The 25,340-nt window shown below is 34.3% G+C and overlaps 4 protein-coding genes across 15 annotated transcripts; 3 read left to right on the top strand and 1 right to left on the bottom strand.

Moving 5' to 3' along the window:
* The first annotated feature begins 63 nt into the window (after positions 1-63).
* On the top strand, positions 64-3,932 carry Ubc10 (ubiquitin conjugating enzyme 10). 2 transcript variants are annotated; one of them, XM_076778211.1, is made up of 4 exons: positions 64-556; positions 901-996; positions 1,233-1,419; positions 1,487-3,932. In XM_076778211.1, the coding sequence occupies exons 1-4, from the start codon at positions 530-532 to the stop codon at positions 1,654-1,656; spliced, it is 480 nt and encodes a 159-aa protein (XP_076634326.1). In that variant the 5' UTR covers positions 64-529; the 3' UTR covers positions 1,657-3,932. The 2 variants fall into 2 exon arrangements, with proteins under 2 accessions (XP_076634326.1, XP_076634327.1); XM_076778212.1 differs by lacking the exon at positions 64-556 and adding an exon at positions 601-729.
* On the bottom strand, positions 2,703-10,112 carry Cul3 (cullin 3). Of its 5 annotated transcripts, none has more exons than XM_076778194.1 (14): positions 9,063-10,112; positions 7,456-7,839; positions 7,168-7,371; positions 6,905-7,084; positions 6,405-6,821; positions 6,082-6,252; positions 5,705-5,812; positions 5,451-5,628; positions 5,146-5,384; positions 4,890-5,059; positions 4,641-4,779; positions 4,432-4,559; positions 4,262-4,320; positions 2,703-3,015 (listed from the first exon to the last, which is right to left on the bottom strand). In XM_076778194.1, exons 1-13 carry the CDS (start codon positions 9,120-9,122, stop codon positions 4,296-4,298), a joined length of 2,403 nt encoding a protein of 800 aa, XP_076634309.1. In that variant the 5' UTR covers positions 9,123-10,112; the 3' UTR covers positions 2,703-3,015; positions 4,262-4,295. The 5 variants fall into 5 exon arrangements, with proteins under 5 accessions (XP_076634309.1, XP_076634308.1, XP_076634311.1 ...); XM_076778193.1 differs by having other exon boundaries at positions 2,703-3,001; positions 9,063-10,111; XM_076778196.1 differs by lacking the exon at positions 2,703-3,015 and adding an exon at positions 3,272-3,995.
* A 613-nt stretch (positions 10,113-10,725) lies between these two features.
* On the top strand, positions 10,726-13,692 carry Idh (isocitrate dehydrogenase [NADP] cytoplasmic). The gene is made up of 2 exons (XM_076778201.1): positions 10,726-11,636; positions 11,856-13,692. The coding sequence occupies exons 1-2, from the start codon at positions 11,451-11,453 to the stop codon at positions 13,062-13,064; spliced, it is 1,395 nt and encodes a 464-aa protein (XP_076634316.1). The 5' UTR covers positions 10,726-11,450; the 3' UTR covers positions 13,065-13,692.
* A 2,217-nt stretch (positions 13,693-15,909) lies between these two features.
* On the top strand, positions 15,910-25,334 carry LOC143347656 (uncharacterized). 7 transcript variants are annotated; one of them, XM_076777042.1, is made up of 11 exons: positions 15,910-16,316; positions 17,857-18,224; positions 18,712-18,942; positions 19,013-19,213; positions 19,305-19,718; positions 19,825-20,295; positions 20,718-21,005; positions 21,538-21,969; positions 22,054-22,190; positions 22,264-22,385; positions 22,614-25,334. In XM_076777042.1, the coding sequence occupies exons 2-11, from the start codon at positions 17,901-17,903 to the stop codon at positions 24,596-24,598; spliced, it is 4,605 nt and encodes a 1,534-aa protein (XP_076633157.1). In that variant the 5' UTR covers positions 15,910-16,316; positions 17,857-17,900; the 3' UTR covers positions 24,599-25,334. The 7 variants fall into 7 exon arrangements, with proteins under 7 accessions (XP_076633157.1, XP_076633159.1, XP_076633160.1 ...); XM_076777046.1 differs by having other exon boundaries at positions 15,911-16,316; positions 19,825-19,956; XM_076777047.1 differs by lacking the exon at positions 15,910-16,316 and adding an exon at positions 18,300-18,322 and having other exon boundaries at positions 18,116-18,224.
* Positions 25,335-25,340: the final 6 nt, after the last annotated feature.

Genomic DNA, 25,340 nt, shown 5'->3' with positions numbered 1-25,340 from the left:
TACAGAATGTTTAAGAAAAGTAGATAATCGTGTTAGATAAGAATTTACCAACGAAAACATTTTAAGTTAGTTGACACGGAATAAACCATGAATTGTTTATTTAACTTAAAATTACAAAACGCGATCTAATTTATTGTTTAAAGTACCTGAAATTTTAAATCTTTTAAATCCTATTTTCTTTTAACTGCAATTATTGTGTTTATAGATAATTCTTAGCTAAACTTTAATCGTACATAGCAGTGTACAGAGTATATATGTGTAATGCAACTGCATGCGCGTGTTTCATACAACTGGACGAATAAATGGGATAACGATTCTATTCACATAATCGACAGTAAATATCTATATTCGCATCGATACAAAAGTAGTATTGTAATACGAAATACGATTAACAAATATTTATAAAATTTCGTTTCTGAACAATTTTTCGTACGGAACACTGGGGAATTTTCGGGGACAGAACATAGTTGCAAGCCATCTCTAAAGAGCTTGACAAGTTTTGCTAGTTTTAGTGGAATTTATTTTCAAAATGGCAGCTATAAAAAGATTGCAAAAGGTAATTCGAAGTTTCTGTCAGTAGGAGTGATTGTGTATAAAATTCGATGTGTAAAAAACTGATATAAAATATCATCGAAAATTATGGCACGTTTGTCGTGTAGGTCAATTAACAGAATTTCCATGACATCCCTACTTCTGATGATACCAAGGTTTTCGATCGTGATATAGAACGTTAATATTTCTATTATTATTCCTGAATATTTTTCGATTTTCAATCTTATTACGGACATCTATGATTCTTTTAAAATTATCGAAATACATTTGTTTACTTATGCTGAAATTGTTCTCATTATCATCACATTTTAATGATACTTTCGGATGATAACTATTTTCCATTTTTAGGAACTCTGTGATATAAGAGCGACGTTGATGAAACATTTTACAAATATCCAAGTAGACGAATCGAATATTCTTACTTGGCAAGGCCTTATACTGCCGGTATGTTTTGGTATAATCATTTAGGTCTAGCGACTTAACCTAACCTAATCTTGCTTATAGAGATAATTATAAATGTATACAATAATATATAACACTTTGAGTTTGAAGATATTCAAACGGTTGTATAAATAATTCTTAAAAATATATCGTACACTATAATACAAATTGTAAATACATATGACACAATATTTTTATTAAATTTTGAATTTCAATTGTCTTTGTTCGAAACATTTCAGGATAACCCACCATATAATAAAGGGGCATTTCGTATTGAAATAAATTTTCCTGCAGAATATCCATTTAAACCCCCAAGAATAAACTTCAAAACAAAAATATATCATCCTAATGTGGATGAAAAAGGACAAGTATGCTTGCCGATTGTAAGTGCTGAAAATTGGAAACCAGCTACAAAGGCAGATCAAGGTAAACTTATATTTAAATTCATGTTGTTGTTAAGTTGAAAAGCATAACTTGCTTGGTTTATTTGTAGTTGTACAAGCTTTGATAGCATTAGTGAATGATCCAGAACCAGAACATCCATTAAGAGCAGATCTTGCAGAAGAATTTCTAAAGGATAGGAAAAAATTTTTAAAGAATGCAGAGGAATTCACAAAAAAGCATGCAGAAAAAAGGCGAGAGTCATCTTCTTCTAATGAATAACCATGAGTGGCTCTACTCACCATGATGCCTGCCGCCCGACAGCTAATTTAATTCAAGCCAACATAACTTATCTGTTACATGAAAACAAGTTGAGATACATGTGTACAGTATTGGTTAACTACCAACAATGATATGAATACGTGCAAATTGTAATGTTTATAAAGTGGATTAATGAACTTGTCAGAGCAAAGTAAATTATGATAAACTAACTGTATAATATTGTATACAATTCGTATTTGCAACCGTTACGTGATCACGTTCTGTACGATTTTTAAAGGCTTGAAGAGTATCGTCTATTCTTTTCTTTTTGCTACAGTGAAGCAGTAACCATTTTAAAACGTTGCATTTACATCTGATAGCGGAAATACATTCTTGCAACTTTAATTTTGTCGATACATATCAATCAAGCCTGTAAACATTAAACAATCGTCATGAATGTACATAAATTTGTGTGATTATTGGAAATCAAGTTGATATTATAATCGCATTTTGATGTTAATTCTGATAATTACATGTTTCTATAGTGTTATATTGAAAACTTGATTTCACCTTTTAATGTACAATATTAATTTCTAACTCAGTAATCTCCTAAATAATATATAAAACTCGGTAATCCCCTAAACAATATTAATTTGTAACTTAGTAATCTCACATACAATTATAATTGATGGTACTACTTTACATATATGTAATTTTCTGTTTCTGATGTAACGTTAATATATTAAATATTAAGAAATTATGTTAGCATCCTTATTAATTTTGTCGTGTCATACAAAGTATTGCAGCACAGAATAATTAAAATGTAAATTCTAGAGTATTATAGCGACATAATAATATTATAATAGCAATTGCACAATTTTTAATTTCCTCAGCAAAAAATTAAGTATAAATCAAGTTGTTAAACTTACCTTACTAAACCATTATTTTGATGCACATATATGACTATTAATAGACTTTATTTTCTAAAAATCGTTAAAAAATGGTACAGGAAAGGTAGAGCAGAATTATCATGACGTCTTGTATTTAAAACGTGTTCAAACTAAGGATTGCTTTTACAGGGTTTTATTTTTTATTCAGTTTGTGTAAGAAAAGGTAAAACCTTTTGTTTAAATATTAAAACTCTATATTAATAAATAAAGATATAAATCAAAATAAAAATATGATGCATTTCACGTGCTATTCATCTTTCGACACTCGAGCCTATAATATAATACGATTTTCAATCATAACTTCGCATTCCTTTATTAAGTTCTTCATTTTTATATAAGCTCATACGCGCACTTTTTTTAATTCCACCAATAAACTCCACATCTGTTACAGATACGTAGATTCCACTTTTGGCATACTACAATAAATATTCTATGATTTAATGAAGAACTGAATTAATTTTGGATTGTAATGAAATAACATAAGCTAGGTGGAAGAGGTGGAAGTTACGAAGAATGTACCAAAACTTTTACTCATTAGTATTTTTATTGATTTGAATTCTGACTTGTATAATTAAATTATAACATATAGAACTCAATCAACTTCAGTCTTGTGCAGATAAAAATTTGGAAAAAGGAGCATAGCAAGTTTGTATAAGGACATGGACAATGTTTAAAATAAAACATCGAACACTGAAAATGAGGCAAATATATTCTTAGATATACATTCACACTGCTTATGTACACACATAATAGATAACCATAAACGTAAATAAAGTCATGGTATAACACCAATATTTTAGCGAAGTTCATGGTACATCCAGGTGGTTTGTATATGATAGTAGATAATCACAGTTTTACAAGTGTAGAAAAATTCCTTAATTGTAATAAGAACGATGTGTAGATCGTGTTTAGCAATCGTATCTTATTTTTCATTTATCATTAAGAAACATCTGTTTAATTAAACACTATTGAATTTAAATCGCAATATTCTATTATAGCCGGTGTTATCGCAAATTTCAGTCAATTTAACCGCTTATGACTGAAATACAATGAAGTGAATTCAGGGAAGAGGATGTCATAAATATTACAGAACATATTCATAAATCTTCGTTTTAAACTTGAGAGTATAAAGTTTACGGTTCTCGATTAATACGTCAACCTTTTCCACCAAACTGGTCAATTGTAAAATATATCTAATCGTTTTCTTTAAATTTTGAGGCAATCAACATCGTTTAAACACCAATTCATTTTGTAACATAATTAATTTTTTTTTTCATTGGTTTCCATTTTAAATTTTAGGTTTTGAGCCAAATAAAAAATCTTGTCTAATAATAATGTGTATAATACGTAGCACATGTAATAAGTTTATTCAACGCGAAAGATTATTTAATTGTGATATTTTATCAAAACCTAAAATGTAAAATAGAAGTGTATTATTACAAAGTACTATCAATAATTAATGGAATGTAGAATCGATATTCTTTTAGAGATGTACGGACTGTGATGTGGAATGCCCCAATCGCGGTAATCTTAATTATCTTTGTGAAACAATAATAAAGACGATAACAATTTCTAATTAATGAAAACTAATGATGTAACGATACAAATTAATCGGCTAAGTATAATGAAACATTGAAATACGTTGAAAGAAATATGTATTATTACAAAATACTTACATGTTTGTACAGATCCAACATTTGAATTCGAGCATTAAGCAACATACGTGTACACTTTTCTGCAATCGAAATTAACGAAATGAATAGTAAGTTAAAATTTTATATTATGATAAATGCAAATACTAATTAAAAGGATAAAAAATAATAATAATAATAATTGTTACACACACCTATCTTCTGGCGTGCGTGCCAAATATTCACGTTCGATTAAACCTTCGATACGTTTTTTAATTATTACGGGAGAAGGCAAAAAACGTCCTCTTAATTGCTCCGTTACTTCTGTTACAAGTACATTGTGCTGAAAAAGACGTAAAAAGTAAAATTGGAACAGGTTAAGCACATAAATAACCACAAACATAAGAATAGTAGTGTTACATACAGGCATGCGTTTCCGATCTTTCATAATACGAACGATAGCAGCTTCTATCTCATGCTTTCTATCTTCATCGACTTTGTTACGTGTTTCTCTTCTTTCTGGTTCTGATTCGCCTTTCGCCGCCACTGTTTGAATCTTCACTCTTTGTAAAATTATATGCAATTTACAATGTGATATCGAATAGGTTCAAATAAATTCGGTTATCGCGAAGCGATTAATTCTGGTAATATTATTTTAATACAATCGTGGTACCTGTGTAATTTACTGGTAAAACTGTCATTGACACAGAAATAATGTGAAGGTTCTATTTCCTTTGTACGAGGATGCTTTAGTAATACTCTCTGTGTAGCTTTACCCATTGCGAGAGATTGTAACGCTCTAACCAAGTCTCTCTCTGGAATATCGGTTTCACCTTGAATTTCCTACACAACGTTTCATAGATTGTATTGTGAAACATCGAAATTCCAATACAAGCCGCATCGATTTACAGAATTGACTTTAAACTAACCTCATACGTTAATTTGTCTCTCTTGTTAAACAGCATTAAGACGCACATTTGATAAGTTGATACTTGTATTATGTGTTTCCTAGTGTTTCCGCAACTGCTATTACGCTGACTTAATAGATTACCGTTAGTGCTACCACTTCCATTACCAATGGAACTCGAAGACGAAGGTGTATCTAAACCACCGCAACTGATTTCTTCTCTTCGTGGTCCGTGAAACACGGCATTCAAGTCCGCAGAACCTAAAAAATATATATAATAAAAATGACAAATAACAACAGAAAAATAGATAATGATATTTGACGGACCTAATTGTGGTTGCAACGTCAACTGTCGACCGCTGTGTTTAGCGAGATAGAAACGCCGAAAAGCATCGAAAGCATCCCGCGGAGCTGATGGCATGCTACACTTAGGAGTCGCAGATTGCGTCGGCCAGAAACCTGTTGTCAAAACTCTTACACTTATGTCCACACCGTGTAGATTTGTCTATAATACAAAAAGAAAGTAGCAGACCTGTCTAACCATCAGAAATTACTCTAAATATATTGAATATAAAACTTACATTGGATGTAAGGACATGATCTTTAAATTCATCCATAATAGTATTGCTGACTGTTATGTCTTTGAACATTCCCTCCAATTTCGATGTGAACTGACACCCACATTCAGTCTATAATGTAATTAAAAAAACAATCATCAATACGTAGTTTAAGTATAAGCATCAATAAGTCAGCTTTAATTTGAATAATTAACCTTTTAAGTACAGATTTAAATCTCTTACTGTAAACACAGCTGGACGGAATTTAAACTTTATGTGCACAATCATATAAAAAAAATTCTAACTAAAAAACTGCGCAACCTCTTTTTGAAGAGTACATGCAGCGATGACTGTAGTCATCTCACGGACTCAAACGGTTAATAACAAAAACAAACTTCTACCTTAAGTTTAGATATCATATTTTTCTCGCTGTCATCGGAGACGGATTTATTTAAAAGAAGACGTTTGGCTAAGTGCTGCTTATAGTATCGTTCAAATACGTCTTTTTCTTGGAGAAATCGAAACAGAACCATGGTTTTGTCCAGGATACCTTCAATTTCCTGCTCTGTCATCTAAAAGACATTAATGAACGCTTTTCTTGAATGTAAATTATCATACAAGTACTACCTATTAAATCTGAAGCATTAAAAACAAATTTGTTTTTCAAATGCACGATTCTTTATATGATACAAAATATTAAATAACATTTCATGGTACTACCTACCGTTAAGTATATATTTATAGAAATACAATTAACTGAACTAACCCCTTTAACACCCTTTTTCAGCTTGTCGTCGATGAAGAGTGAAAGGTATTCTGGACTTTTTGTATTTAAATTGAGAAAGTATTCAAAATCAGAAGCTATCATTTGTTTATAATTTTTATCGTTATTAAACGAGTAATGAAGAAAATGATCAAAACGATCTTTTAAATCCAACAAATTCTGAATGAAAAGAACAGCGTTTGTTGTCGATTCATGTTCTTCCTGAATCATGGCACGTCCTTGTTCTTTGAGAAATTGTGAGACACAATCGCATACTGTACGCAAACCGTCCGAAACTCGTGAAAATAATTTGTACATACAACCAAGATCTTCGGTTTTCTGATTTTTGAGCATGTGTACCACACCGCTGTTTTCCATCTATAAGTAAGAAAAAAATATAACTAATTTAAGAAGGCTAAAAAATATACAAAATATAAAGTATTAAGTAGCACACTATATACCTCAACAATAGTTTTCATATGAATTTTAATTAATTCCTCTTCTACAACTTCTACTATTCGTGGTTCAGTAGACTCATCTAAATAATGTTTTGCTCTTTCAGATTCTTCACAGATTCTAGTTTCAACTTTTTTTATATATACGGATGCACTATTCTCTGCCAAAAATTTCTGAGATTCCATCTGTAAGGAGTGCAAAACAAAATAGTTTAAAAAAAAATTTGCAAAAAATAGGTATAGAAAACATATGCAAAAGATTTTCTTACTTTATAAAATTCTGCACTTTGTTGTAAAAAAGGCCTTTCAAAATCTTCTTCATAAACTTGACGACTGTTAATACCAAGTAACATTAACATTTGGCAGGCATTTTTTATCGCAATGCGATCTACTACTTCTCCTCTTCTTTCTCTTACTACCATACCTAATAATGTTTCTCTTAAATGGTCTCTTACGCAACCATACCTGACCACCTAAGAATAATGAAACAAATTATTGCACATTTATTTGAAAAATGGATTTTGACCTGTTATTGTTATTAATTTGTAAAGAATCACCTGATCTCTAAATATGATAAGACCCAAGTTATACACAGTGTCTACATCATTTTGCAGAACATACACTCTATCCATATACATCAAAATATCTCTAATCATCACCATTGACGTCTGATGATCATTCCAAGCTTGATTCAATGTTTGAAGAAAATTATTGTGGAGTGATCTTAATACGTCTTCTCGTACTTTATTTTCAAGATGATGTGTTACAACTTCCTTTAAACCTGTATATAAACGTTCTCCATACTTGTGAAGAACCATAGTATAAGCATTACGATAAAGTTCTTCAAAACTAAGGCCGGAATTATTTTTTTTCTGAATTTCTTGTATTGCATTTTTTAGTAAAGCCCAAATATTTTCCACATACTTTTCATCCATATTAGTCTAAAAAAAAAGAAGAAATGTAATGTTAAAATATATTATTATGAATATAGGTAAGCAATTTTTAAGAATTAAGAGGCTTATATTGAAATTAGAAAAGCAAATTAACAAAAAAAAATTAAGAAAGTGGTTTTGTTAAGATAATTAATACAACTGTAATTGCTAAATATATGAATATTGAAACCTTAATAATATCATTCATTAGAAGGGTATTCAAGTTGTTCTTATTAGTTGTACTGCTTTTCTTTTAATGTTTTGTTAATTGTGATGCTGAATCATAAATTCTTCTTTTTTTGTACAAGTTTTATTCATATTGGCTTTGTGCTCAATAAAATTATAATACTACAGTAACAAAAATATTTAAAGACCATTGTTTTATCACTTTACAGATATATATATTGTATAATATCTTATCTTATTATATGAAGGAAAAAGAATTATTGATAACAAACATTAATTACATGTCACATATACTTTAATAACTTAAATAATTAAAGTAAACAAATAATACAAAAATGTTTCCTTTGATAGTTGAAATATTAAAGATAATTTTCATTTAATTTAATGGTGTATTATTATTTAACATGCAACTTAATACGAATAATTTTATAATTACAAATTTAGTGGCTAACAATTACAGTTTAAATTCCAAACTTTAATGACAGGACAGACTGAAATTCATCGTTAAACATTATAACATTGCCATATTTATGTTTCATTGCTTCTCTTTTATGCCACTATAGCAACTATAATTTACCAATCTGATTCCTGCCGATACGTTCAAACATGTAGCAGAACACAATAATATTGAAAATGACCCTTAAAATATGAAAAAACAAAACACTTTAATTGTAAATAACATCTAAATGATATATTCCTATATACATTTATAGGTGTCAAAATATCAAATTTAGATTTAAGATAGAGAATCATGTAACAAAAACGATGTGCTTCTATAAGTAATTAAGACAAATAGAAATATGCTCAATTTTTCAATTGGCATATAATTTAAAAGAACAGGTTATAAAAAAATATATATACATATATTACACACATGTGTAATGTGTGCATGCATATATGTGTGTATGTAAATTTAAGTTGAAAAGTATATCTATGAGTTTGTAGGTTGAACGAAGAAAAGAAACGGGCGAGAAAGAAATAGAATTTCAGTGGTCCAAACGAAACAAGGCTAAAAAAATAAAGGCAAACGACAAGCGAGTACTCACCGGAAAAGCACGTATGCGCATCTTACTTTCTTTCTTAAGCATAGCACTGCTCTTCATCATGTCGAATTTTCTAGTTGAACGGAAGATCCCTTTTAAAAATGCTTTCTGGCCACCGATGCTACGATAACGTTACACCGTGTGTACATTGACACCAGTTAAATGTAGGGAGCATTCACGTTCACGTAGGAGGCAGAACGGCCGATGATGATCGGCCACCGCACGAAAATACGTTCACTCATCCACGTTTACGATATGCAGGGGAACCGAAAATTGTCTTGTTATCGTGTACATTTAATAAAAGAAAGAAAAATACGCGATGCTCGAAAGAGGGGGAGAGAAAACGAGAGGCTCGGAGAAAGAGATAGACAGAGTATCGAAAAATATGAGCGACAGAGCGAACGAACGAATACAAGGGAAGAGGGGCGGCGAGGGTAAAGAGGTGCTCTCTTTTTTGCCCGGCAGATGAAAATGGGGGATAAGGCGCTTAAGGGTTGAAAGGGCGAAGGGAAACGAACACGAAAGAAAAACAGATAAGGGGATTGAACGAAGGTGAAACGAGAGAGAAAAACAAAACGGGAAAGAAAATATCGCGCACCTGTCAACAAACCGAATTCTGTCAGATTTCGGGGGAAAAAGAGCGTACACGAATATTCGTTGGCCTTGAACACGTTAACGTGATCGTCGGTACGTTTTCAGCGTCTTTCGAGGCATAGTGTGATTCGGTTCGTGAAAACTCGAGTTTCCATCCTACTCGATTAGATACTCGGTACACGATATACCATTCACGATACACTCCATGCGCATGAATCACGAATACTGCTGCGAGTTAGACATCATGAATTTCACTATTCCACAATACGTCGAGAAACGAACAAAATCTATACTCCTCGTATATTGCATTTGCGTAACGCTTTCAACTTTAAATTTGACACTATCGATATAAAACTAACATATTCGGCTTAGTACACTTAACAAATTTAGAAATCACCGCGATTAAACGTAGCTGATTTCGGATCGGCCTTCCTATAGTTTTCGCAACGTTATCTCTTGAGCGCGACCAATCACGTTTCTTTTGTCGCATATGAATTGTAGAAGTTACTTCAGATTATTATTTATTATGTTATAAAACATATAATTGCAGGTAAAAGATTAAAACATTATTTTGAGACATTATTTCTGAAGTTGATTTAAAAAATAACTTGTCGATTTATGTACACTAAAAATAATTATTTAATATTCAACGACCAATAGAAATTCGATATTTAAAGGCTGTTTTACATGAAACGTGTCGTTTGACCACTTCATTCTTGGCGCTTGAAAAGCTGACTTATCGTTTACAATCGCCGTCATACAAATCGGAAATTATTGTCGTACTGTGTACTGTGTGTTCGAAATGTTCGAACTTCAAAGAGTTCGAAGAAGGGAATTCATCAATTTCACGCAACTTAACAAGCATCTAAGATAAAGTAGATGTGATTAGCTTAGAAAAATGATAATCGATACTTCCAAGTTTTGTTAGAAGCTTCATTCATACTAATTATTCGCAAAATTTTCTTTTATCAAATTAACTGAATATGTGTTTGTAATTATTTATGTATGCATACGAACCTGTGAAATGGAATTATGTATATGTGATGTTCATATGCTTTGCTTACATTGGCCTTGCATTAATCGAGATTTACATGTATACCTACGAAATGCAAATTCGAAGGACGTGAAAGAAGTTGTTGGCAATCGTTTAATGCATTCTCATTCTTTGGATGTAATTGATAGTAATCGTAGAAGAACTGTACATCTTTGTACAGTTAAATTTAAATTAATTTCGTAAGCTTATATGGACTTGGTTTGTTCAATACTTAAACAAAATATGATTTCACAGAATGGTAGAACTCTTACTTCTTCGGTACAAATTTTATTTTGTGAATATGTAATATTCTATTTACAAATGTGTTTGCCGAAAATATATGGCTACCATGCGTAAATTTTCGTGCGTAGCATTGTTTACCACCACGGTACAAACTCCAAAGGTTATATAAAATTTTTATAGATAAGGGAAGCTAGCATTTACAGTTTATCATTAAAGAGAAATTACCGATTTAAACGTCCTTATACATGTATCTAACGTCGATTTCATTAGCATTTTGTAATACGGTGTAAGATACACAAGATAGAAAAAACGTTTATAGAAATTGTGAAAGTTTAATACGTGATATTTATATATGTGTCACGATAAATTTTTTTGACAAAGTTAACAAATATTTGCGATAAGTAAAACTACGGACGTAATTAAATCCGTCATAGAGATATTGGATAAAAAAGATTTTGTGAACGTATAGAATAAAAAAGAATAGTACAAACACGAAAGTAGGTAACGTGGGTAAGGCTATCATGTTTTCACCCCACCGTCTCCTCAGAGCAAATTTTATAAAGAGTGTCGCTAATATCGAATTGGTTAGTAACAACGTTGCTTCATCGTTGATACCGCCATTGAAAGTTTGTCTGTCTCACGATCAGTTGAGACACTCTCTTGTTAGGGCATTTAGTGTTTCATCCGCAGCTATGGTCAAAATACAGGTAAGCAATCAGTAGCGTAATGTCACAGACTTTGTTGTGTAGCATATATACATACTATACGTGTATATGAATTTTAATTAATAATACTTAAGTCAATGATAAATATATTATCCATGTTATGAAGAGAATTATTTTTAATAGATAAATAAAAATGAATAAGTCTTATATCAAAATAATTTTTATATTTTCTTTCTGTATCCTTATTGCAAATTATTTTAGGTTGGACCTGTTGTTGAAGTTTTGGGAGATGAAATGACACGCGTCATTTGGGATGCTATTAGAAACCAATTAATTTTACCATTTTTAGATATTGAATTGCACACATATGACTTGGGTATTGAAAATCGAGATAAGACCAATGACAATGTAACAGTAGAGTGTGCAGAAGCTATTAAGAAATATAATGTAGGAATAAAATGTGCTACTATTACACCCGATGAGAAAAGAGTAGAAGAATTTAATTTGAAACAAATGTGGAAAAGCCCCAATGGTACTATTAGAAATATTTTAGGTGGTACAGTTTTCCGTGAAGCTATTATTTGTAAAAACATTCCTCGCTTGGTAAATACTTGGAAGCAACCAATTATTATTGGTAGGCATGCTCATGCTGATCAATATAAAGCTACAGACTTTTTAGTACCTGGACCAGGTAAACTTGAAATTCAATGGACTGGAGACACTGGAGAAAATATAAAGTTCACAGTACATTCTTTCAAAGGACCTGGTATTGCGCAAGCTCAGTATAATACAGATGAAAGCATTCGTGACTTTGCTCATAGTTCCTTTAAATTTGCTCTATCAAGAAATTATCCTTTGTATCTTTCAACAAAGAACACAATTCTTAAAAAATATGATGGCAGATTTAAAGATATTTTCCAAGAAATATATGAGCAAGAATATAAAGCACAATTTGAAGCAAAGAAGATTTGGTATGAGCATCGATTAATAGATGATATGGTAGCATATGCAGTCAAATCAGAGGGTGGTTTTGTATGGTCTTGTAAAAATTATGATGGGGATGTTCAGTCTGATTCTGTGGCACAAGGATTTGGATCCTTGGGTATGATGACTTCAGTTTTAATTTGTCCAGATGGACGTACTGTGGAAGCAGAAGCTGCTCATGGTACAGTCACTAGGCATTACCGTCAGTATCAACAAAAAAAGTTGACTTCGACTAATCCAATTGCCTCGATATTTGCATGGACAAGAGGTTTGCTTCACCGAGCGAAATTGGACAACAATGACAAACTTAAGAAATTTGCAGAGACTTTAGAGGCAGTCTGTATTACTACCATTGAGGCAGGTTTCATGACAAAAGATCTTGCAATTTGTATTAAAGGCATTGATAATGTCACCAGATCTGACTACTTAGAAACATTCGAATTTATGGATAAATTGGCAGAAAACTTGAAACAGCAATGGAAATGACTCAAGAGCGATTGTCCTTGTATGATACAATCAAAGTATTAAAAACACATATAAGAAGAATTATAAATATCGCGGGTTGGGGGAAAACATTACATTTAATACGCATACAGTAAATTGTGAAAACAGCACATAAATAAAATTAAATGAATCGATCGTTATGCTTCCTTATCCTCCCTTCATTAAGAAGAAGATTAATAACTCTTAACCAAGACGTCCAGTTTGATAATACAGTATTATTTTCGTCATTATGAATTATGTAATTGTGATTTACAGATATATTTTTATGATCGTTTTACTAAATGATTATGCTTAAACATTTATAACTCTAGTGGAACTCTGCTTAGAATTTTATATACCAACTATTTTTCTATAAAATATATAACAATGTTTAACTTTCAAATTACGTGTTTTTTACGAATCACAACTTGCAACGTCATTCTAGATTGCATAACCTTATAAATACATTCATCAGAAAAATGTGCGATATATTTCCAAAAGTAATAATAAACTTTTGACAAACTGCACATTAATGCAATATTTGAATAATTTCTTCGATAATATAGTTGCTTATTCTATGTTGTAACGGGTTGTTTCTATAGAGTTTAAAAATAAAGGAAGATGACAAATACATTTTTTTTAATTATATTGCATTCGTTCCAACATCCTCCTATCTCTTCTTTCGAGTTTAATAATAAGAGATTGCAAGAAAAATGATTGATCTTATTTTACTATAACAGTATATTCCATTTTTTATTTGATATACATATGTCTGGTAATTTAGTACATTTATGCATTTGTCTCACTCTGATCCAAAAGTTACTGTATGAGGTGAAATAATTGACAAACCAATTTATATGGATTAGAAAATATAGAGAATAATTTATTTATCAATCGGCCGATATCGGAAGACTATTAGCTCTATTCTATAATGAGTTATTTTATCTTATCATCAGAGCATTCTATAAAAAAAAGTAATCGTGCGCTGCAAAAATATCGTATTATTTATATATGCACGGCAAAAACAAGCTATATTTCAATGAATAATTGTGGTCAATAACTAATTAAATAGACTGACATCAAGCTGATGAAAACATTATTTCTTTGTGCTGTGATACGTATACTATAACTATAAATATAGTTCAAAATTCTATGCTTATTACGATTAATAAACATTTTCATTATTTTTATGCGATCAATAGTGCAACCGAAGTAACGATAAACAAAAGTAAACAAATTTGCTATTTCACTCCATGTATCGTATAGAAAATATGTATTTGTCTCGCGTATTCTTTTTCTCCTGGGATTGTTTTCATGCAGGGCTATGACTATAAGTCAAGATGCACATGAGCCGTGTGTTGCCTTTGCGTTTCTATGTCTTTTCTTGTTTTGGGATTGAAATCAACTAAGGCAGACACGGGATCGCCGGTCTTGTTTGTCTTCGTTGTTTTCAATTGCAAGACAAGGCACAACATATAAACGCAACGACAACACACGGCTCATGTGCATCTAGGCTAACGTGGCATATTTACATTTTTCGTAACTTGTCGTTGATAGACCATGCACGTTTAACTTATGTTAAATCAATTATCAAATGATATAGATGAAGAAATGTTTCCAATATCTATAACTTGGAATACAAATTACCATACTACAAATAATGTACTTCCGATCGTAATGTATTTACGTGTCACTACCTTGTAATATCTACGTCAATGTAATTAAAAACTAAAAAGAACACAAATACTCACGAAGAAATATTTTATTTCACTTTTTACTTTTATAAAATATTTTTAATACGAATATAGACCATATGTCTACAACACGCATGCTTTTAGGGAATATATTTTGTGTCTCACAACCGATGATATTAAAACGAACAAATCGAGGATAGCTTACAGTCAACAATCTTTGAAATAACAAAATTATTATTCCGATCAAGAAAGCTTCCGACAAACAGAACTTCACGGCATCACGAATATGGAATGAAATGTCGAAAACTGTAAAGGAAAAGAAGAATCAATAACAATGAATAAGAAAAGTGGTTCGTTGAAAAACTAGAATTTCAGGAATCAAGAGTCCATTGGATGACTGTGAGTCAGAAGACAATTTTGTAGAACAATAAAACATACAAACTTAACACCTGTTAAGCGGCCTAATTGTTTCGACGAAAAACGCCCCCTAAACGAAGAATTAATGGTGGACAAAAAACCAGTAAATAAGATTGATAATATTTAACTACATTTTTGTATAAACTCTTGTAACGGTGCTGCTAAAAATATACATTGTTGAATAATTAAATAAAGTAATTAAAGGAAAAGCGGAAGGTCTCATTACGTTCTTCGTTTCGCATATTCAAACAACAAATTTGTTTTTTCATTTCGCATAATAATCTGACCATCTTATCTTTGCCATAGTCTTTAATTAGAAAATAATACCAAAGTAACAATAAGTAATGGCAGTAACAGTAGAATAAATCAAAATTAATTCGGTTCAATGTACTAATTAATTCTTAGCAACTCAATAACGTCACTACTGATGTCATCGGCAATGATCGACGTTCCTTTTTCTCTCAGCTTGATACTTTCTATAAGTCTGAATATCGTATTATTCTATTCTACTACCATTTTGTTTCTGCAATGCAATTTAATTCAGTAGAAGAAACTGTTATTTCAAATTATCATTTGTTACTTTGATCTTGAAGAGAATTCGTCGAGACTGTTTTCTCTTGCTGTTCTGTCGAGGGCTGCAGGAGAGACCAGCCAGAGGAAGTGGGGGCGTGCGAGGACTGTACGTGGACACCAGAATCGGAATCAGAATTGGAATTGCAGATGGCGCCCGACCTGCGCCACTTCGGCATCGCCAACGTTCCTGTCCGAGTCGGTCAAAGAGGAGGGAGGGGCTGCTGGTTCGCTCGGTCTTCGTAGTCTTACTACAATTCATCCTTCGGTCTGTCGGCTACTGTTAGCGCCGACGACGACGAGGTGTTCCGAAGATAAATCACAGTATCGAGATAGTAAGACGAGCGAGTCCGTGACGAGAAAAAGGAGAAAGGGAGAGAAGGAGGGAGGGAACCGAGGGTCCAGCGAGCGTATCCGATTTTCTCGGTCATCGAAAATCGTAAGAAGTCGCGATGGTAAATCCGGTGCTCCTGGTTGGCTGTTCGGATCGTGGGGATTTATCGACGTACCTATTTCCAACGGTCGTTCGATCGGAAGATAACCTACTGCTTCAAGCGAATTAACTCTGCTCGAGGTTTGTTTTCTATTGACGAATCCGAGGTTGAATTCTCACTCCTCCCCGTTTCCTCTTGGCTCGCGCATACGCACACGCGTGTAACACGTTTTAAACGGTGTCTGTTGGTCAATCGTTCAACTGTAAACCGGAAATCGCCGGGAGAGAAACGGAAATCGCATACGCGTGTCGGGAAACTGGATCTTCTTCTTTCTCTGTTCATCTCTCGTGTCGCTCTTTGTTGGATCGTTCGTGTCAGACTTTGTTCTATCTTCGTTCAAAATCATACGGAATTCATGTACTTCGCTATTATGAAGGCATACGAATATAAGCTGTTGTAAAAATGGAAGGAAATTCATGCGCAGAGAAACGATTAACGTTTCGACGACACGTTGACCCGCTGCGATCGACCGTCGTATCGTGTAAACCGGATGTCGGTAGTAGGAAAGTCGAGCCATTCGAAATAATTATATTCGAAGCGAGCATTCGTTACGTTGGAAAAAGGTTACCGAACTGCATTTCGTTGAAACAAATGTTCGCAATTGTGAAATTGTTGATCGTTGACCAGCGAAAAAAATAATTTTAACGCGTGTTATTTAGTATAACTCACGGTTTTAATAAGAAACTGATACAAAGGTCATATAATTTTTCATTGAACGCTTGTAAACGTGATAATGTGGAATAATTAATTAATTATTTTTTCATCACTAGTTGAAAAGAAAACAGTTCAATGACCGTTACATTAAATAAATTGATTTATTTCAATTTATTACAATCTATATTATTGTGTTTAAAAGTCCGAAATATTATTTTAAATTGTTGTTTCCTAGTTTAATTTTCAATGGAAATTTATTCAAGTCTATCGTACGACATGAAATATAACTATTCAGTTTTCGATGCTCTAACAAAATTCCATGTTTAGCTATCGTTAGACGGATCTTGTAAACATAGAAATTAAACGGTTTCGCGTGATCGACGTACATTCATGAAGTTTTGACGGGTTCTATCGTTATCCAGTTGGCATTACGAAAATTGGTAGGGAAAAACTATCAAAATTACATCGTTTTATTCCCCGTATTTCTCTTGAGTTAAATTCTCGTAAAAGTAGGATTCCTTTGCGGGAACGCTTTGACGCCTTCCTTGTAGCCGTTTCATTGACAAGAAAAAAATATGGCGGCCTGCAGCCTCTAGATCGCACGACCACCGAGTACTTCGTACTCGTACTTCCGTAACGTACACCACAAGGTCTCCTGTCGCGGTTCAATAAATTGAGAATCGAAGGGAGCTTCCACGCGAGTATTATACCTGAAATAAAGCCATACACCTTGTTCCACGATGATTTAAATCGTGAAAAGAATCATTTTAAGACCGATACGAGAGTGCAAAACGCGAATATACGACCATGAAATAGTGGCTCGGAGAGTAATGTCATTGGGAAGGAGAAAACGGAGTAGATCGACGGAGAAGTGAATGTCGTTCTCCTTTTTTTTACCCCATTGAAAGATACGCGCGCTTGAGAGGAGATTGAGGGGAAATAAAAGGGTATCTCGATGCGCGACAGGAACGCGAGAGGACGTACGTGGGACAGAACGAGCCTTGTCCAAGATGTCAGGAAGATTGCCTCGTCTGCGTGCACTTCGTCCACGACCTCAACAGCTCAAGACTGAGCTACGTAAGGAAGGTAACCTTAAAGAGGACCGACAAGGAGTTGCGATGAGAGAGCACGAGTCACACAATAATATCGAGAAGACCTCGTACAATGACAAAAATGATGGATCCGCGAAGAACAACTTGAAGGGCGATCACGATGGCCTCCTCGACGGTTCGGGACCTTCTCAAAGTTACGAGTGTAAAACATGCAAACCATCAAAGTCATTATCAAGTCTTAAGGCGTACCTCGATCATCTGAAAAAGGAGCACAAACAAAAGGTACATTGATATTGTAAATGGGCGAAAATCAAATTTCATCAATGACTAAATTGCTGTTCTCTCTTTTTTTTAAAGAAAAGAAACATAGCGGGTGTAAGGTAATTACGATCTTTTACGAATTTTTTTTAAAAATCAGAATTATAAATAATATTGTTTGCTAGAATCTGGGGTGTATTGCAGAAATTGATTTGAGACTGAAAGATATCAAAAGAAGTTTATATACAAATTATTATTATCTTGTTTTCAAATTATAACTCTGTTCTAAGTTACAACAATATCTTCATTTTACTATCCATTCGAAGTATCAACAACAATTTGGTTTTAATCTATGGGCAGAAATTATAGCTAATAATTTAATAGAAATTCTTGTCTTGTCTAATATAGATGGGACAAGAGTAATCTATAGCAATGTTTTAAAAAATCATTTACAAAAGTTATTGAAATAGAGTTAGTATTAACTCTACAATGGGCATATAATGATTTTTAGGGAAAATTTGTACGCGATGCTGGCAATCGATGTTCAATGTGTTCGTATGTTGCACTAAATTCAAGGGACCTTGAAACTCATCAAAGAGTGCATCATTTAAAAAGAAGATTCTTTCGATGTGCTAAATGTTCTTATGTAACACATGTACGTGCTCGTTATACAAAACATGTAAAATATCATTCTATGCCAATGATCAAGTGTGATGCCTGTGATTTTCGTACACCATACAAGGTCAATGAAATTTCTATAGACCGATAAATTTATATGACAAAATAATAATAATAAAAATATACCCTTACAGTGGAATTTGGACAGACATACCCGAAATCATGGAGGAGTTGGTGCTTTTCAGTGTTGTGTTTGCAATTTCACAGCTGATATCAGGCAGAGTTTAACAGTGCACGAGACCAATCATCATGAGCCACCTGTTGGTCAAACAAACCACAAGTCCAATGCACCTTTCGAACGCAAACCAAGAAATAGTCCCAAGCGTTATAATCAGGTAATATAATAATTTCTTTTATAAATATTTTTCTGTATTCTAAGACGTAATCTGTATCTAAATCTGTGATAATTTGTATTTAATATTTCAGGTGGGTGCAAGTGACTTTCGGGAAACATTACATATATCTGGGAGTACAACACTATCTCTCAGTCCTGGAGATTCGTTCATTTCCGATCAGTCAATGAATTCCATAGATGATAAACGAACTGCAATAGCTAATGCAGAGTGCATAGCGCTAAAATGCGAAGAGAAAGGTTGCCAATTTATTACTGCATGGGATTCTGAAATGCAACGACACTTAGCAGAATGTCATGCTCCGCTTACACCTAATAAATCTAGAAAACCACTGCCAATGTTGATACCTCTGAGTCCTAGTAAATGTAGCAGTACTACCAGTGGACCTTCCACTACACTATTAAAAGTTCCACGAGTGAGAGTAAGACCAGAACTCGCACAAATAGCCAGAGATACGGAATTGGCGAAGTTGTATGGGAATAAAGAAGTGAGTTTTTTTTCTATTGATTAGTATATATATATGTATATACATAAAAATTCGTAAATTCGTTGTGTTTATAATTGTTTAACGATAGGAATGAATTGTTTTGCAGGCCAGCAACTTAAAGAAGGATGCAAATAATGCAGCAGATTTGTTTGAAAAAAAAAATGCGTCCTTCTTTGATAAGTTAAAGGAAAAGCTTACAACATCGGCGTCAATTAATAACGGAGTAGCGGAGGTAGCTGTAAGTACTACGAACGATTTGAAATGCTGGTGTACTTTTAAAGCTAGTAGCATGGAGGAGCTGGCTTGTCACAAACAAACACACCACACTGCTCTCAGTGTATCTGTGGGTACAACGCGTTGCCCTAAGTGCAGAAGACGTTGCAAAAGTTCGACTGATCTACAAGCGCATATGCAGTGTTGTCGCTCGACAAGCAACGATACGTCCATAGACAGTAGCTTAGAAAAATTATCGAATTGTTCAGAACTACGTGTGACCTCGTATCGCGGTGAATATGCATTCCCTGCGCAAACGGATTGGGACGTTAATCTCAGTGGACTGAATTCTTCTGGATCATCGGTATGGTGTTTCTACAGAAATAATATACTTTTATATAACGCGTGCACATGAACAATAAACGAACACACGAATGAATATGAGAATTGCAATACGAGAGTCAACAGATCTGACTATTTTCTATTCACGTCGAATTTGACACTAAATGTTTTGATTGCAAGCACCCCATACGGCCATTAGAACAATTATAGTTAAAGTACGTTTCCGTTCAGCTTGAAGCCACAAGTCTTTTATTCAAGTATGCAACGCTATTGTGATAAATATTGTGTACAATTATATTTATATTTTCTTTTCCTCAATTATTTTTTCTTTTTATTATTAAGAATGTGCTTTAAATGTTATTTATGACAGTCGAGACCGTAGTCCGTTGTGTTTCGAGCGTGTTAACAGTTTATTTTGATAAAGGCAGTCAAATCTTTTGTCAGGTTGAAGGCGCCTCGACACATCCAAGCGGCCGACGGGTATTCAAATGCCCGCATTGTCCATTTTGGGCATCCACCGCAAGTCGCTTTCACGTTCATATTGTCGGTCATTTAAATCGGAAGCCATTCGAGTGTTCCCTGTGCGCGTATCGCTCTAACTGGCGGTGGGACATCACAAAACATATTAAACTTAAAGCAGCTAAAGATCCAGTTCATATGACTGCCAGGGTACTTATGACGGATGAAACAGGTCGACGGAATTATTCCAAGTATAACAAGTATCTTGCACAGGTGAAAGCACAAATTTCACTTACATTAAGCAAACCAGTTCACTTTATTAGTGACAGTGCTTGTCGATTTTCATAGGCGCACTGATTTTTCTATAGTTTGTTTCAATACTGCTTTTTTTTTCGTTCATTTTTTCTTTCTGTGACAAGCACGAGTGATGATCCTTAGATAAAGTTAATCGTAGAAGACGGATAATACTTTTAAAAACTGAACAACGGAACAACAATTTTACAAACGCAAAATGTACTTCCTGTATCGAAGCGCTTGGACACTTGATTGGTGTTATGATGTCAAATTTGATTGCAATAACAAGCATATTCTTAGTAAATGGAACCGACATGATAACGTTCAAAATGTTTCCATTGCCTCGAACGTGACTTTAATTTTTTAATATAATTCTCAGTGTGCCGAGCAATTTCGTTTTTATGCTGAGTTACAAGTTTGTTTTCCGCCGTGCAACAAAAATAATACTGCGCGTGTATGTTAATACGATGGATAAAAAAAATTCATTGCAACGTTCTTGTTTCTTTCTTAGGTTGAGCAACAGTCATGGGACGAACAAAACATGGAAGAACGTAGCGTGGAAGAATCTATTTCCGACGAGCCACCGACTAAGCTGTTAATAATGAACAATGATGAGTATTTACAAGCACCAGAGCTTACGTCTACTCCCGTTTCAACTGTGTCCACGAACGAAGAGAGTAATAACGCTAATAGTATTAATATTGGTCTGAGACCACCGCCTCCGCTTAAAGCTGCCGCTAGAAATCGAGGACAATCTGTGCTAAAAAATAATTTGATTTCCACGCCTGGACAATGCGGATCTGCTTCTACTTCGATTACGGAAGAAAGCAAACGCACTATGTGGAAGTGCAAGCGTTGCAACTTTAGACATTCAAATAGGGATACTGTATCGTTGCACGTGAAATCTCACAATGAATCGGAACAACGCCACGGGGAAGAAAAAGTATGCTATTTTTAATACTTATTATATTTTATATTATATACTTAATATATTTTTTACATTAACTCGAATGCTACTTGTTTATAGAATCCGTTTGGCTGTGGCGACTGTCCATTTTCTGCGCCCGATGCTACAACTTTGTCAATGCACAGAGTTCATCATCGTCCGAACTTGGAAGCCATTTTCAAATGCTACCTCTGTCCATACTATGTTAGCACGAAAGTGTATGTATTTCTGTACCATTATAACTGTATTCATAACATTCTTAGAAAATACTTATTTGTCCTGTTATCGCAGAGAGTTATTGGATCACGTTAGACTTCATGGCGAAGAACTTGCTGTTGTTCATCAACAAAATATGGACTATAATTACACATCTGCTAAATATAAACCGCAACACGCTTCGAATATGGATAACAGTAAGTTTAACAAATTCTTTGCAGTGTTTGAAATGGTTCCGAAAATAATTATATTAAACTATTATATAAAATTCTGGTTGTAACTGTTATGAAGGATTTCAAAGTCGAATTATATCGATTTAAGTTCTTCATAACTGTTTTAAGAATTTAAACCTATATTATAACAGTTTTCAAGCCCTGATCCTTCGGCATTTGTTGCTAAATGTTATTTGATTTTTGTTATTTCAGATATTAATCGAATGAAACAAGAGAAGAATGTGGAACAGGTGATTCATATAACTACGCAGAACAATGTGACTTGTATAGCCAATACTTCAAAGAATTCCAATACACCGCCACCGCTGCTTTTAGATACCCGAGCACTGCCAGAGGCCCCATTAGTTTGGGTGACTCGCCCGGACGGTACGCTCGCGAAAATGCTGAAATGTCGTCATTGCCCCTTCGTCTCTTCGCGACGTGCCGAAGTTAGAGATCATGAAAGTATGCATCTCGATTCCCCTAATCATGGACCTGTGATCGCTTGCACCGATTGTAGTTTCACCTGTACGCGAAGAGATGTGATGGTTACTCATACGGACATGCATTCCGGGTCGTTGGGTACTGTTCACTGTCTAGTAGACGATACGAGACCAGATTCGCAACAATTGAGCGATTTAGTTACGCTTCTCGGATTCACGCATCCTCCTGTGTTAGGTTCAGAGCCTGATCTGCGCGATTCGAGACTGGTACACTGCTGTAGTAAATGTCCGGCACGATTTCTATGCGAGAAAGAGTTGAGGATCCATTTACGATACCATTCCACGGAATTAGCTTATTCTTGTCAATGGTGTTCGTATGCTGCCCGCCAACCGGCCCATCTATTAGCCCACCAAAAAGCACACTCTACGGAGTATCAAGAGCGTACCAAGTATTTATTATCTCTGTATGGCCATTCGCAACGATATTCACCTCCAACCACGGCTTGCGTCGAAGCAGGCGGTCAAGATTCGACCAACTCGGCGGCGGCCGCAATTGCGTGGATCGTGGTGGAAGTTTCTGAAAACTCGAGCAACAGCTTCAATAACAATGTGAATCAACGAACCGGTAATCAAGTGTTCACCTGTGCGAAATGCCCGGCTCGTTACTTTAAGCTGGATGCTCTGGAGTACCATATGACATTGCACGGATCGAACAACAGATTCAGATGCACCGAGTGTGATTATTCGTCCAAAACGGCACAGAATCTGGTGAAGCATCAGGTCGTTCATCGACGGCAGAACGAAGCGAGTGAATTGACCTCAAATCTGTCGCCGCCTCCTGATCCACAGTTTGGAATTTTTATGCGTGGAAACCCCAATTTCGTGTATCCTGGTTATTTAAGGAACGGTCGGTTGAAAGAAAAACGGTACAAGTGTCATAAATGTCCCTCTGCATTCGAGAAACGAGAACAGTACAGGGTTCATTTGACATTGCATGGCGCGAAACAGAGATACCGTTGCGACACTTGCGATTATTCCGTTAAGTACTATGCTAATTACATTCAACATTTGAAGAAACATCAGGCGAACGCGGAAGCACAAGCCTCGCGCAGACAATTCGAGGACGATACGATTACTATCGACAGTGACAACTTTTCCGACAATATAGGTTCTGTGTCTCGTTCGGGCAAGACTCTAAAGTCGTCGAATAACGCGGTGACGATATGCGTAAACGGGGCATCGATGTTGAATTATGGCGGGGTTCAAGCCTCGAATCAAGATAAACAATCTTTGTTATTGCTACAGAAAAAGGGAATGCTTCTGTCGCCTAGCGACGAGGTGGAAACTTTACGCTGCCAAAGTTGTCCGTTCTCCACGTGCGACAAAGACGCGTTAGATTCCCATAAACGTCGACACGGCATCGAGAGAATGACACCGTCCTGTCCACACTGCGATTATATACCGCGGAAAGATGAGAATATCGGAGAACATATCAGGCTACATTTCACGAGACTCTATAAACCGGAATCCTATCTCATCATAGAACTTTTGACATTAACAATGAGAAAAATAGCGACGAACGGCAAGGAAGAAAAACAAAAGGCTGCGGAATTACTATTTAAAGAATGCGCGGATGGAAGATTCTTTCCGCTTTCCGATACGAATTCCTTCGGTGGTACGTCTACCGTGAATAATTGCAAGGAAAAAGTTATAGTGGATCCTAACACAGGAGAGACGAAACATTTGGCCGTTTAAAATGATATTAAGGATCATGTAATATGTATATATTTTTGTGTATATAATATTAGTATATCGCATATTTTAGGTGTTTACATGCATTTTCTAGATCTTTGATAATAGAACCATTAAAAAATTGTTACGTTTTCGATTATTAGGCTATACAACAAAGTGTAACATAAGTACCGTAGGATCTTTATCGAACGAGTCTGTATTGAAATTAATATAACTCGGTTTTTATCATTACTATCTGTATGTATGTACAAGGTATCACAAAATTATATATCACGACCACCACGGTGTTATTCTACGCCTCTGGATTGGTGGAGATCTATTAAAAATTCTGTCTGCAGAATTGTCCTCGGCCGTTAGTAGAATATAATGCAATTATACAAAAATTTGACTTTCGAAAAGACGGTCAAGAACAATTTTGCGGGCAGAATTTTTGATAGATCTCCACCGATCTAGAGATGTAGAATCATACTGTGTTTGGTTGTGACATTAGAATTTTGTGGCACTTTGTAGAGAAGAAAAAAATCTTTTATCGGTAATAATATCTATTACAATAATTGTAAGTGATGATTGATCATGGTCGTGGCTTTCGGCTGGATACTTTTGAGATTCGTTGCGTCGTAAATGTGTAAACTTAGACGACATGCCATATTTTGTTGATTTATCAAATATTTTGCCAGGCGTAGTTTAACGTTATTGTATATAATACTTAAAACTATCAATCTTGTACGATACAATAATAAACAAG

The sequence above is a fragment of the Colletes latitarsis genome, chromosome 11 (genome assembly GCF_051014445.1).
Source record: "Colletes latitarsis isolate SP2378_abdomen chromosome 11, iyColLati1, whole genome shotgun sequence".
Classification (NCBI taxonomy): Eukaryota; Metazoa; Arthropoda; class Insecta; order Hymenoptera; family Colletidae; genus Colletes; species Colletes latitarsis.
Note: the sequence above shows the minus strand (reverse complement) of the source record. Positions and strands in the feature narration are given on the sequence as shown.

What these genes read in the sequence shown, in the direction of transcription:
- Ubc10 (XM_076778211.1), top strand. Translation starts at nt 530, where the DNA reads ATGGCAGCTATAAAAAGATTGCAAAAG. An exon ending in GGCAAGGCCTTATACTGCCG is followed by an intron (nt 997 to 1,232) that starts GTATGTTTTGGT and finishes GAAACATTTCAG; the next exon opens with GATAACCCACCATATAATAA. An exon ending in AGCTACAAAGGCAGATCAAG is followed by an intron (nt 1,420 to 1,486) that starts GTAAACTTATAT and finishes GTTTATTTGTAG; the next exon opens with TTGTACAAGCTTTGATAGCA.
- Cul3 (XM_076778194.1), bottom strand. Translation starts at nt 9,122, where the DNA reads ATGATGAAGAGCAGTGCTATGCTTAAGAAAGAAAGTAAGATGCGCATA. An exon ending in TGCGCATACGTGCTTTTCCG is followed by an intron (nt 7,840 to 9,062) that starts GTGAGTACTCGC and finishes CTTTTTTTTTAG; the next exon opens with ACTAATATGGATGAAAAGTA. An exon ending in TTATCATATTTAGAGATCAG is followed by an intron (nt 7,372 to 7,455) that starts GTGATTCTTTAC and finishes CATTATTCTTAG; the next exon opens with GTGGTCAGGTATGGTTGCGT.
- Idh (XM_076778201.1), top strand. Translation starts at nt 11,451, where the DNA reads ATGTTTTCACCCCACCGTCTCCTCAGAGCAAATTTTATAAAGAGTGTC. An exon ending in CAGCTATGGTCAAAATACAG is followed by an intron (nt 11,637 to 11,855) that starts GTAAGCAATCAG and finishes AAATTATTTTAG; the next exon opens with GTTGGACCTGTTGTTGAAGT.
- LOC143347656 (XM_076777042.1), top strand. Translation starts at nt 17,901, where the DNA reads ATGTCAGGAAGATTGCCTCGTCTGCGTGCACTTCGTCCACGACCTCAA. An exon ending in ATAACAAGTATCTTGCACAG is followed by an intron (nt 21,006 to 21,537) that starts GTGAAAGCACAA and finishes TTTCTTTCTTAG; the next exon opens with GTTGAGCAACAGTCATGGGA. An exon ending in AACGCCACGGGGAAGAAAAA is followed by an intron (nt 21,970 to 22,053) that starts GTATGCTATTTT and finishes ACTTGTTTATAG; the next exon opens with AATCCGTTTGGCTGTGGCGA.